This window comes from Haliaeetus leucocephalus, unplaced genomic scaffold, assembly GCF_000737465.1.
Source record: "Haliaeetus leucocephalus isolate CR32 unplaced genomic scaffold, Haliaeetus_leucocephalus-4.0 Scaffold587, whole genome shotgun sequence".
Taxonomy (NCBI): Eukaryota; Metazoa; Chordata; class Aves; order Accipitriformes; family Accipitridae; genus Haliaeetus; species Haliaeetus leucocephalus.
Genome location: NW_010973023.1, coordinates 871,438 through 885,150, shown reverse-complemented (window position 1 = coordinate 885,150; position 13,713 = coordinate 871,438). Strand labels below are relative to the sequence as shown.

The 13,713-nt window shown below is 41.9% G+C and overlaps 1 protein-coding gene across 1 annotated transcript in view; it reads right to left on the bottom strand.

Annotated features, from left to right (window-relative positions):
- The window catches only part of IQCA1 (IQ motif containing with AAA domain 1), a 111,359-nt gene that overhangs the window by 19,133 nt on the left and 78,513 nt on the right, over positions 1 to 13,713 (bottom strand). Inside the window, exons 13-14 of the mRNA XM_010577995.1 lie at positions 12,658 to 12,857; positions 3,181 to 3,264 (exon numbers count right to left, since the gene is read on the bottom strand). Coding sequence (XP_010576297.1) covers positions 3,181 to 3,264; positions 12,658 to 12,857 — 284 coding nt within the window. The remainder of the gene's footprint in view (positions 1 to 3,180; positions 3,265 to 12,657; positions 12,858 to 13,713) is intronic.

Sequence of the window (13,713 nt, the reverse complement as noted above, 5' to 3'; positions counted from 1 at the left end):
AACTACCTGAGAAACTTGAGCTTCAATTTCAGATCAGCCTTCCTTAATGTCAGTAAGGAAGAAACTATGTCCTGCAAACCTTCTCAGCTGAAAGGCAATAATAAACACCTGTGAATCTATATTGCATGTACAATCTTTGTGATCCAATGTTTGTTTTCTGCAGTAGCAGATGGCTGACAGAAAGGAGACAAAACTCTGTTCTTTGGCGTGAAAGCTACAGAGGAGCAGAAATTGGGAAATCAATAAGAAATCCCCAAAGTCTTGGGGTAGAGTCACACAGCAATTTTCTAGCTAAACTTGTCTTAATTACAATATGTCTGTTTTCTCTTTCTTTTTATTCTCATGGTCATACTGTGCATCTTCCTAAGTTTGCCAATTGCTTAATCATGATAATGAGTTGAACATGTCTTAGCACTGGGGCTTAGGTTCTACTTCGGAGCATGGGCATGTTGCTTGCCTGGACAGTGCATCCAGCTCATACTTTTGCTCTTGGATTAACTATTCTTGTGGCCATTACTCAATGCCAGCTGCCATCTTTTTATCCCCTCCTTGTCATACCTATGCACCCAATGCTCCCAGGAGAGCAGGATGCCTGCACTTGCTCCCAAAGAAGGTACCTTGTAAGCACAGTAGGTCTGCCCTAGAGCAAAGGAGAAGCCTTGGCTTTTCTCTTGCTCCGAAAGAAAGGATGTTGCTCTGTCCGAACAGTATGTTTGCTGTCTCAGATCACAAGCTCTCATCCAAACTTTGCCATTCCCTTGTTGGGAAGCTTTTGGTAATGAACTTTACTTCTCTGATGATTAAACAAGCTGCTGTTATATATCTACCTTAGAAGTTTTAGCCAATCTTGCCACCCTTCCTCTGTCAGGGAGATCTGGTCACAGCAATGACTGAAATGTGGATTTACTTTGTTTTTAACACATTTTTATGCTGGCTAAATTACTCTCTGTGATTTATATATATCTGTTGCTACTCATAGGCTTCAAGATTTCCTCCTCTTCATGTATATTGGAAGGAAGTACAAGTGTTCTCCAAGATGTTTTGAGACATCAATATTGCTAGAAAAGTGAGAATTATCAAATTACTTTAGGTTTGGAGGGGGGATGGGTGGGTAGAGGCACCCCATCTCACTGAAATGACTGATAGACGATAATAGTTGCTTCAAGTGACACATGGTGTTTTCTGGGCTTGCAGTATATCTTCTGCTGGAAAAACTGACTATCAGGAGATGCAGAGAATTTTTAAAACAACTGTCTGACTCTTATTTCACCTCTTACTCGTGAAAATAAGTCCTAATTTAACCCCTGTATTTAGAACTTTAATTTATTTGGGTGATAAATGATATTCATGGATTCCCACTGATCTAGAGTTGGTTACAGCCTATGTTCATTGCTCAGCTTGTAGGAATCTTAATTTTTCAATTTTAAATGATTGAACCAGTATCAGAGACTGAGCTAAACACTCACTCTCAGGTTAAGCCTACTAAGCCAGACTGGCATTTATGTGTCAGCAGCTCCTGTTATGCTTGTGAAACTAATGTACGTCCATAGTGCACACATTTCAGGGTTATGTCCTGAAAGCTAATAATACCTCCTTCACTTTGAAAGAAATGTGTCAATAGCAAGAAGGGCTGTTGAAGAGGCAAGCTATGATTTTGGCCATCATGTGGACCTGAGCTGGAGAAAAGTGGGGTGGACTGTGAAAGTGACCCCTATTTGTTTAACTATGAGTAGCTGAACTGCTTCCACATCACCCTTGGCAACTGGGTTTACCATAACGTAGTTGCTATTGGACTGCTTTGCATCCTTTGGGGAGGACTGGAGAGAGACTAGTTTTTTAGTGGGTATTTGAAGAATTTAAGGCTTCTTTTTATGAGGTTCTGAGTCATGGTGCCAGAAATGTCACACTGGGATGAGCAAAGTGACTTCCACTCACTTTGGCTTCTTAGGGCTGAGCTTAGCTCATCTTCTCCAAAATTCTAGTGCTCCTAAGGAAGGCTCCCCAGGCTGCCAGTTACCACTACCTGTCCCTCCTGTTTCATGCTCTCTGGTTCCAAATATTGGTTATGCCATGAGAACTATCTTGGACGTGAGTGATTTCAAGCCTGGAACCACCCACTCCAACCATAAATGCAAGAGACCTTTTGTTAAATGCCTGCAGGTCTCGGGATGCGATAGCAGGGGCAGAGGTGATACCCTTGACACTGAGGTGCGCAGGACAAGAAATTTTTCCATGCTGGTGGTTATCAAAGCAGTTAAAGATAATGAGTACTCCAGGCAATCTTTGGCCCCTGGTCTTAATTTTACTCCCTATCTGCACTTGCTGTCAAGGTTTGAGCCCAAGAGAAAGGTTCCCTTTTGGTGTGGGGACCACTAGAGGGTATCAACCATTGCACACCTAGCAGCTCATACAGCCCTCATAGAAGTAACAGCCTCATCTGAGGTGATGCTTCATTGGTCTTTTAAAATACAGGCTTGTATCCATCCCACAGTCTAAATGTACAGGACTCACCTTAAGGAAAAAGGTTTAATTTTTCACTTGGATCTCTAAAAGTAAAATATTTTGCAAGCAGCATGAATCTAATCAGGATTTCAGGTGAATTGCTCTCTGCTGCAGTGGTTGAGTTGCCGTGCCTATTGGGCAGTGTTTTAATTTTCTTTCTTGTGGGGAAGCTACACAAGAGAGGAAGGAATGGCAGTAGGACTCCTGGGAGCCCAAAGAAAATAATCTGTAAACATAACTATTTAACATAGGCTCTTTGTTTTCACAGTGGAAATTTATCCTTGTTGCTTCATTGTTCACTTTGGCTCCATCCAATTTCTCAAATTAATAGAGCTGAACAATTTCAGCTCATCATAACTTTTAGTTTCTTGCCTCATATTTCGAAATTCTCCATTATTCTCTTCTACTTTTCAGTGCACTGATGAGCAGTGACTGGACTATTTTTAAATAAAGCAAGTATAGGCATAGGAGAGAAATGTGACCTCTTGGGGGCTCTTGAAGTCACAAGACTCTCTTAAAAGAAAAAAACTGTTAGTGAGGCAAGCTATTATCAAGCAAGCTTTGGCAGGTCTGGTCATACTGGTATGTGCTAAGCTAAGAAATACACTTGTTCCTTTGTGTTGGTTGTAACGCAACAGGAGAAATTATCTGCACCGAAATAAAAAAGGAGCAACTGACCTCTTCAGCCTTCGGTGCTGCTTTGGAAAATATTTTTTCTGTCTCTCCAATCCACACGACTGAAGGCTGCAATTGCTTAGCCACCTAAGAGAAAATGGGGGAGAGAAGGCAAGAAGTTGATTAAAATGGCTACAATTTCATACCTGGGTGCCTATAATTATGCTTTTGAATCCATATTTCAGCAGTTAAAATTAGCCAGGATTATTTTTTTTCCAGAAATGTTCAGTGTTCATAGATAGCACTGGGTCTGCTCAGCAGCCTTGGCAAATCAAACTGTTTCTAGTTAGGAATCTAACATTAAGAACCCAACCCAAACTGGATCATTTTGAGTGCTATGCTTATCCTCCATTTCTCAACCCAAATTCACTTGCAGTTCTGCAAAAGGAAGCCTGGACTTGGAGTTCAGTGGCAAACAATAGATCACTAGCAGCTTTAGACTGACTGCCCTTGCTGGTAGGATCCCTCCCTGGTTTTCCGAGGGCGATACAGAGGGAGAGACAGGCAAGACATGGCTGTTGCATGAGAAGTGAGGATACTAATCTTTAAGCAAAATAGGCTGATGTGCAATCTTCTAGCTTACAAAATAGCATTTAATTTGCAGTTAGCCCAAGAATTAAAACAGAGCCTGTTAAATTTGAAGGGGGGGGTCTATACAAATGGCCTTTCTGGCTCCAAAGTCAGAGGCACTATACCTCTGGTTCACAGCAGGATGGCAGCAATGCTACAGGCTTTTTCACATTTTGCACTCTCCCTATTGCTATAGAAACGCCAGTGGTTTAGATTTTCTGCTGCCAAATTTTAATCACTTTCCAGTGGCTCTCAGAGCTATATTAGTTTGCTCAGCAACAAAAGTGATGGCTTGAGGAGTCAATGGGTAATGAGAGACAGACAGCATTCTTCTGTCCCGCTTCCCCCACCCATCCTGCCCCCACCCAGTTGAAACTGCTGTTTCCAGGAAGGAAGCTTACAAAATCGACAGATTGTATACATCATAAGCTCAGTGTCTGATTGACAGCCAGTGCAGGAAGAATTAAGTCATGAACATTTTTCTTCAAAGCACCACAGTTCATTTTTATGGACACATATCAAAAGCACCAAGCGAGTGTGTGGCTGTACAGTAAAAATGGATTGACGATAGGAGAAAAGAATAGGAGATGAGGGCTGTTAAACTTGTTTGCTCTGCTGTGCTGCTGATGGGGTGAACTGGCAACAATGCCATCTTCAGCATGTGACACTTTATTTGTGGTAACTCATCAGTCCTAGAATATGTCAGGTGGTACCTCCAAGTTCAGAACCATTGCATTGAGGAAAACTGAGCTTCCCCCTTTGTTGAAAGGCAGGAACTCAAATGTTTAGCATTAATAATGAGGATTTAAAAAATAAAAACACCATATAATAAAAGATAATATGAAAATCTTGCAGAAACTGACATGTGGACCCAGGCAGTTATGTGAATGTTTATCTGCATGTACAACTTAAGGAGTAACTTCTCAGTCCAGCAGTGTGTTGAGTATACAAGCTGGAATGAAATGACAGATTAAAATTGTACAGCAATAATATCTGCCATTTTAAGGCCAGAGGGTTTTTTTATCCATCTCCTCTTTATCTATTTTCAGAGGTATGTTTGACACATTCCTAAGCCTGCACGCACTCTGCAAAGTACATTTGAGAGGCCAAGTTTGTGGCTTTCGTTGAACTGAGCTGTGCAGCAGCCTTAGACTCGGGTATTTTCTGCTGAGTATCCTACTAGTCAAGGGCTCAGACACCTGCAGAAAAATGCGTGTCAGTCCTACTGATTCATACTTGCAGGTGAATTCGGTTAGCTCCTGGATGTCTGTAAACAAGCTTGGACACAAGTGGTGAAAGAAGTGTAATGTGGTAGCATGATTATATAGGAGAGATGGGATAACTGACATTCTTTGTAAAATTAAGGCTTGGAAAGAAAAATGTAGGTGTGGTTTAAGTTGCTAAAAGAAACCTACAGCTTAAAGAGCTGCATTTGCATTTCGTGCACCCACTATGAAATCTACTGTGACGTGTGGAAACTTTGACTCGGAGACCCCTACTGAACTCGGCACTGCTAATGAATGGATTATCAGCTGGGGCTTTCTGATGTTTCTGATGGTGACTTTTGCCTTCTGAAATATAAGATAACAACCATTTTTCGCTCCCACTCTGTGTGTGTGCCTGGTGAGGATGTCAGGAGGGAGATGAGGCAGTGGGAGACTGTTCCCCTTGAAGCCTGCCTTTCCCCTGAGTGAGGACTGGGCTGGTGGCACGCTGTCGACTCCTGTTCATAGACTGTGCGTGCACGCATTACCAACCCAATAGGCTTTGTCACTGTGGGATCTGCTGTTATTGTGGTGCTTTTCCCCGCTTTGCTTGTGTTTATGACCTGTTAATGTCTCAGCTGTTGACAAGGGTTACCTCCCTGCTAATGTTAAGGCAAAGAGGTGCTGTGCGTTTGCTTCCTAAGAACAGTCCCCTTTTGGTATTTTTGCTTTGTGCGGGTAATGCAGCTGTACGATGTCTGGGGAGGTGCGTAGCTGTTCTGCAATACAGTCTCCATACCTGTGTGTCTGATGATGCAGTATGATGTGACAAAGGGAATAAGGGGGGGGCAAGGGTACAGAGGCTATAAAAGTTGTTGGCAATGCTTGAACTCTGCTTGGGTACTTCAAAGGGAACCAAGTCGTCCTTTCAGTGGGGCCACTGCAGTCAGGGAGGTGCTGAATCTTCCCCATTTGGCTCAGAGATGACTTCTGTGGTTAGAAGCCCTCTAAAATGGAGCCTTAAGTTTTAAATCAGACTATACTTTCATTTTAACTATTAATGAAGAATGCTTACTGTTGTCATACCTGTCACCTTTTTTGTCCCTTTTATTTCCCCACTAAGTGGAAATACAATGAATAACCTCAGGTCTGGCTCTTTCTTCAACACATACTTTCCTGTGCTTTCTGTTTTGAGGCAATGCTCTAAATGTATAAAGTGGCCTGCATATATTTTTCTGGTGCTGATACACGTTAATGTGACCAAATTCAACACACTGTGGGCCCGGCTGTTTCTTTTTTTTAAAGACATATCAGACACCCAGAATCCATTGGCATCTAATTTAAATTGTTGGCAGATACGTAGCAGACTGTATATCCCCCGTGAAAGTGCTTCATTTGAATTATCCATGGACAGTTTGAATCCATGGATAATTAAATGCACTGTACATAATTAATTTGTAATTGAAATTTTATTAGCTTTGCTGCATTCCACAATTTGTTGGAGCTGCCAGCAGATGGCTCCTTAACCCTTCTAATACCATACTGACCCAGAAGCTGCCTGCGCAGCAAACCTGTCTCTGATGGGTCACCAAAGCTTGATTTGCTCTTCAGGAAAATCACTGAGAAAAAGCCTTCTCATCCTGCTGTCTGTCAACATGCAACAAAGATCAAACGGCATTTTTGAAAGCCTTGGGTTAAACTTTTCAAACTTGAGAGCCAGAGTTTAACAGTTAAATTGCTACACTTGAAAATACAGAAACTTGATTCTTGCAGGGCACATGTGCACAAGGCTCCTCCAAACTTGAAGGCTTTGATGGAATTTTTTTAAAAGGCCCAAGACTAAGGTTTTCTGGAAGCTCAAGTTGTTGCTGAAAACCGCTCAATACTCTGTAGCTTATAATTACAGAAATGCTTCAAAGCAGCAAGATGCTGAAACCTGTGATTAGACCTTATCTGTGGGAGCCTCACCAGGCAAATATTCCAGTGCTACAGTGATGATGTCACTGTATTCTGGTTTGTTAGATACAAAACAACTATAAAATACTGTCTTCTAACAGCATGCATTTCATTTTTTGACACTAGAGTAACACAATGTAGAGCTGCTTTGTCACAGAAATAACACTGTATATTTGAGTACTGGTGGTATTGAACACTTCAAGGATCTAGGCTTCTAGCAGACTGAACTGTACCAAGAGAAAAGCATTGTTCTGGGATGCCTGGAAGAAAGGCTGACTGTACTGTTCCCAAACCTCAACTGTAATGGAAAAGTCTTGTGTGGCATGGAAATGCTAAATACAGAGTAAGGTACTAGGGTAAACTGTAGCTGGTTCTTCAGACTGCCAGAAAAATTACCTGTCTGAAGGGACAATACAGCAGTGGTTACGAAGAAATGAGCCTGATTCAGTGGGGAAAAAAAAAAAAAAATTAACGACAGACTTCAAAAATTATGTTGCCTCTAAATGCTGGGATTATATATTTTAATCTTAAATAAACTTAATCATATTCCTTTTTTGGTATAACACTTTCATAGTCACCTCTGACTTGCTAAATAGCCTAAATAAATAGCCTGACAACAGAGTCCCCTAACAGTGATGGTGTTGAAATATTTCTGCAGCTTGCTGCTCTGTAAAACTCCTTGCTTGGTAGAGACGGCTTGCACAGCACATGCTGAGCTGTTGATACACATACACGACTTCTCTGTTGGTATTTCCTCCTAGCCACCTCTTTCCCAACCTTTTAGCCTGGTCAGTGTTGCACTAATAACATTTTCCCATGTGTGGCTTTTTGTACAATGTGCTTTCTGTGTGCTGCTGCGGCCCTGGTAAAGGACGGGAGAGGGGTTGTCTCACTCTGGTAGTGATTAACCTGATGGCTGCCTTATGGTTGCTAATGGAAGGCCAGTGCTTGTCATTTTGATTGCCTTGGAGTTAAGCCTTATGAACTACCTGCATTTTAACACTTCTGTGTTGCAGAGTCAGGCATTCTATCTCCTTGATCCTTTCTGGATTTGTTTTTGTTTCTATGCATCCTTCACTATCCTTCTTTGCATCTTTTATATAAGCTGTTGTACTGCAGCAGTGTTTTGTGCCTTGATGGGAATGCGGGAGAGCCAAGCTGTCGGTTGGTACAAGCTGGTAGAGAGCTGAGTTGAGGCTGGCTTAATGCATGGAAAATGTGGCTTGATTGAAATATTCCAGCACGTTCTGGTACACGCTTGAAGGATGAGTTTTGTTTTGGGGACTGCTGGGAAGTGCTTCTATATTAGAGACAGATTCTCTCTTTTCACTCTGAAGCAGAGCTGACCTGGCAGGGTTTGCTGTGTCTTTATGGAGAACACAAGTGCTCGGGCTTGGTGTTTGCAGCTTCTCTCAATAGTTTTCCTATTTAATATTAATCTTTGTTACATTGCCTTTGAATAGGCAGATTGAAATGTTGGTGTGTTCCTGTTCTGGTATGAGAAGTCATTTCTTCCGTATGACATTTTCAAATGCATGCTTTGAGTAATACACAAGCCTCTCATTTGGATCAGGGCTGGTATGTCTCTTGCAAGTCTCCTCCCAAAATAAGGGAGGGGGGGGAAAAGAATTTGGCTTTTGCATCTGAAACAAATTAAGTTTTTTTTTTTTTTTTTTTTTTTCCCCAATGCTATTCACTTGCATAGGGTGTCTCCCACGAAACAACTGCCAGCAGCCAACACTCAGTTATGGACAGAAAGTTTCCTAATGGTCATTTTATGCTCTCCAGAGTTTCCTTTCATTACAGAAACTCTGTTGTTTGCAGATGCGATAAGTAATCGAAAGTGCAAGGTTACTTCACCTTTATCACAGAGCACCATTAATTCTTTTTTACTAAATCCTGGTGTTTAACGATGGTTACATGGGTCATAAGGTAACAGAAAAAGAACTGTCATGTTTCCTGTCATTCACTTACAACTGTAAGTGGAAGGTCTGTATTCTGCTTGACTAACTCTCTATAAAGGCACTTCTGGAAAGGTGGAGTAGAAAGCTTGCTTGACAACAGTTGCAGTTGCTATTTGCAAAAAACATGACCAGAAGTGTCTGATTATGGAGATGTGGTGAATCTTTCAGCGATCATCTGCACACAAGGCACTTCAACAAGGTATACTATGGTATGTCATAGTAGACTGAGAGCTGTGAATATTAAATACTGCATGTCAGCTGCAAGATGCCATTTGCTTTCATGGCTTGTCTGCTGTATGTGCCACTGTATATTGTAGTCTTACAATAATCCAAATATGTTTACACCAGACTTTTTTTACCATGGTGAAAAATAAACTTCTTTTGGGCAAATACCAGTGTTCAGCTTCCTCTTGTCAAGGTATTTGTTTTCAATTTGTGTTGCCCTTGTGTTTGCTTCAGCTTGAATAACAGTAAATTCATGTAAATCCGGATATAAAAGATTCCTTATCCTTCGATTCCTTGTGAAACTTTTTCCCTAACACTAAACAACTTCCCTTGCTGCAACTTGTGTCCATTGTCTCTTCTTTTGTTGCTGTGCACCTCTGGGAAGAGTGTGGCTCTGTCTGTATTATCCCATGAAGCCCCTGAAAACAGCAGTTGGAGTCCCTTTCACTCCAGCCTTCTCTTAGGCTGGAACAAGTGGATTTGTTCAGCTTATCTCATACACTTCAGCCCCCTTGTCTTCATGGCTCTCCACTGGACCTGCTTGCTGTGTCTGTCATCTTGTAACAGGGTAGCCCAATACTGGACACAGTGTCCAGCTGTGGTCTTATAAGTGCCAAAGAGCAGGGAATCATTAATTGCTTTAAGATGTTGGCTATACTCTTGCTGATATAGGCCAGTATTTGGCTGACTTTTGCTGTGTGGACATGCTGTTGACTAGTGTTCAACTTGCTGTCCTTAAGAACCCCCAGTCCTTTCCTGCAAAGCTGCTGTCTAGTTGGTGGGCTACGGCCTGGACCTCTTTGTGCTGTTGCATGGAGTTACTCCATCCCAGGAGGTGCAGGACTATGATACTGGATGGGAGCATTGATGTTGTAAAAAAGCAGCAACTGATGGCAGGACAAATGGAGCAGATGGCTGTGGCAGGCACTTGAGAGTTCCCAAAGACAGGGAAAATGAGATGCATTTGACATTGTCAAGGCCAAAAAAAGAGAGATTGTAACTGCAGAGGTGAGAGCCTGTGTGGATGGAGGATTGCTTCCAGCCTGGCTCTGGGAACCTACAGAATCTGAGTCTAAATCATCAGCAGATTGGACAAATCAGTGACTTGGCCATAGGGACAGAAGGCAGCAGGGAGAGGTGAAACAACCAAAGGAATTAGGAATGGAAATTGAGCATACTTGGTTTGAATGATGCTAAGACAGGCTGGTGCTATGTCAATATGAATTTGCACAGAAATGAGCATGCAGATGCTGTACCCCTTGGAAAGAGATACTCTGTGCTGTGCCATTTGCTCTGCTGTTAAAGGAGCAGATCTTGGAGCAGTAGTGCTGTTGTAGTTGGAACAAGTCACCTTTTGATAACTGAATGCCTGGACAGCCTTTATTTCATGTGATTGACTGTGAGCAACTTCCATCCCAGTAACTCATGGAGGTTCACCAAAGTGTTACTTCTTCTTTTGTAAGAGCTACAGTAGGGAAGTAAGCTTGGGCTGCTGCCTGTAATTTGGGGGAAGGTGTTAGATAATGTTTCCATTTGTTCTTAAGTAATGTGGAAAAATGTAAGAGTTTTTATATACCTGTGTCTAGACTCATGTATGTGTATACGTGTGTGTACATATATACTTATCTAATGGGTATAGATATCCACACACATTTTATGTATGTTCCAGTTATTGTATAAATTTGTCCTGGTTTCAGCTGGGATAGAGTTAACTGTCTTCCTAGTAGCTGGTACTGTGCTGTGTTTTGAGTTCAGTATGTGAAGAATGTTGATAACACTGATGTTTTCAGTTGTTGCTAAGTAGTGCTTAGACTAAAGTCAAGGATTTTTCAGCTTCTCAAGCCCAGCCAGCGAGAAAGCTGGAGGGGCACAAGAAGTTGGCACAGGACACAGCCAGGGCACCTGACCCAAACTGGCCAGTGGTGTATTCCATACCATGGGATGTTCCATCTAGTATAGGAACTGGGAAGTGGGGGCGGGGGATTGCCCCCTGGGGACTAGCTGGGTGTCAGTCAGCGAGTGGTGAACAATTGCCCTGTGCATCATTTGTACATTCCAATCCTTTTATTACTACTGTTGTCATTTTATTAGTGTTATCATTATCATTATTAGTTTCTTCTTTTCTGTTCTATTAAACCATTCTTATCTCAACCCAGGAGTTTTACTACTTTTCCTGATTTTCTCCCCCATCCCACTGGGTAGTGGTGGTGGGGAGTGAGTGAGTGGCTGCCTGGTGCTTAGTTGCTGGCTGGGGTTAAACCATGACAAAATTATACATATGTATGTATACAAAAATCCTTAATGTCTTCAGCTGGAACCTTCTATAGGAGTAAAAAGGCTGCTCTCCTTTCTCCTGTGTTTAAAGGCCTTGTGCTCTAATGGGGACTAAATGATGGAAAGGATGGTGTGTGTGCTGCGCCTGTAGCCAGGCACGTGCTTTGCTATTGATGAGGGCACAGAAATGAAGTGGAGAAGGGTGAAATGTGCAGAGCAGAGGAAGGAGAGGGAGTATTAGCTCAGTCTAATGCCACTAGCTTGTGTCAGGGAGTGCTAGACCCAGTGCTAGTGTTAAGACATCAAAGGTGCATGATCACAGCACCGTCACTTTTCCTTAGGCACTGCTCTGACCAGCAAGAAACGGGGTCCGTGGGGATTGCTTTGCTTTTAACTGTAAAACCTGTCTTTTCTGGGGATGGAGGCACCTGTCACAAAACCTGCTATAATAGTGGGTTTAATAAAATACATCTGATAAATCCCAGGGAAAGCCAATTTGAATTCAGTCTTTTAGTAGGCCTCTGGCACTGGAAAAATATTGTATTTGGCTTTTTCTAGTGTGTGTGCTTTGTTTTTTCTTTCTAAGAGTATTTTGTCTGGAAATGTTTACCAGCTTCCTTCCTTAGCAAAAATGCTGAGGACTTAAAATGTGGAAGAAATCCTGCCAGGAGTGTCTTTTTTTCTGAAGAGGATTTGGGATATGTTTTTCACAGTTCATATGCCTTCTTTAATTTCCAGACTTCTCATACGTTTCTGTTAATGTAATCCTGAACTAGGATTCCCTCTTTTGAAAAGCTTGCTGATAGGTAAACAGAGAGCAGTATAGGGGAGAGCTGTTTTACAGCAACAGTCCCAGAGAGGAAATTTTTGACCACCCCGGTCTAGTATTTGATTAAATGCTGCATGGCAAGCATTCCTGACTGATGTGCATATAAATAGAGAACAGAATTTGTTTTATCTATGATGCTTTTCATATTCAAGGTAACACAAAACTTGCACAAATGTTAATGTGAAAAATATGGCTACTATGAGTGATTTCTCAAGGGCCGTTAAATCTTCTGCAGTGGTGCATACACTGTCTGTCAACAAATGGTTTTGAAAACTTGAAAGCAGGGAGGGAATTTCAAAATGGGTTGGCAGACCTTTGGACCTTGGGCAGCTTTGCCCTTGTATGACTGGTATATATGTTCCTTGGTATGGAGGAACTACAATTAAATTCCTTATTTGTTCCACAAAAGATGTGATGAACTGAACCAACTTGGTGAGAAGTACACAAAACACAGTACCTTGAGAACCATGTGAAGCATCATTTGCAGGCCATTCTTGCCTGGATATTTCCCAGCAATGTTGGAAGCAGACAAGTTGAAGAGATTGGCTCCTGTTTCTGTGCAGATGGCATGGACCAATGTTTTCTTTCCAACACCAGCAGGTCCAGCTAGTAACAAGGCTTTCACCAAAGGAGCCTTTTCATGGACAGTTTGGGAACCTGTAAAAAGTCATATGGCACTATTATTGCTTTCATTTAAGTCTGCCATAAAGGTAATGGAATGATTCTTCCTTTTTTCTTCACTGTAAATAATTTATAACATGAATTCATTGTTTCCTTAATATGGCACAAGTGCTCTTTAGTTCAGTTCTGTGTAACCAGAGCTGTGGCTGTAGCATGTTTGAGTTAACATCTCTGTTTGTAGCAAAACTAAACCACCCTTATTTGTACCTTCTGATGGGCAAACTTCTGCTCTAAAACTGCGAGCTAAAAGAAAGGTAATTCATCAGTAAATTTTTGAGGACGGACACAAGGTAAGAGCACTGATATGGAACTGCTGCTGGTGGCTATGTGTACAGACAAGCCTGGTGCTCTGCACAGGGACACTTGCCTTCAATTACACAGCAGTTGTCAACTCCCTCCCTCAGCTGTCAGGCAGAGTTAGAGATGTACCTGCGGCTTTGAGCTTTGCATTTGTTGTCAGAGCAGGTCCTCACTTTCTGCAACTGGACAAGGGCATAGACTCATGTTGCACATAGGACTAGGAGAATTCCTTCCTCCTGCTGCCTGAAATGACAATTTCCAGCTTCCCCGTCTTTAAAGAAAACAAGCTAATGGGACTATCTGTTGGACCTGTGTTTGTCAGTGATTTTGAAACCAGATGTTACCATGTGTTTTATTTGCTCTTCTTTAACTTCTGCCTACACCTCCCTTTTTTGGGTAATTTTTCTTCTTAAATGCTATTGCTGTTCAGTGAGCATTGGAGACTGACTGTCACTTGAATAGCTGTGCTCCAAAATCCTTCACTGCTGATATCACCTCTAAGCACACCTGCTGAGAGTAGTGTTAGCTTATC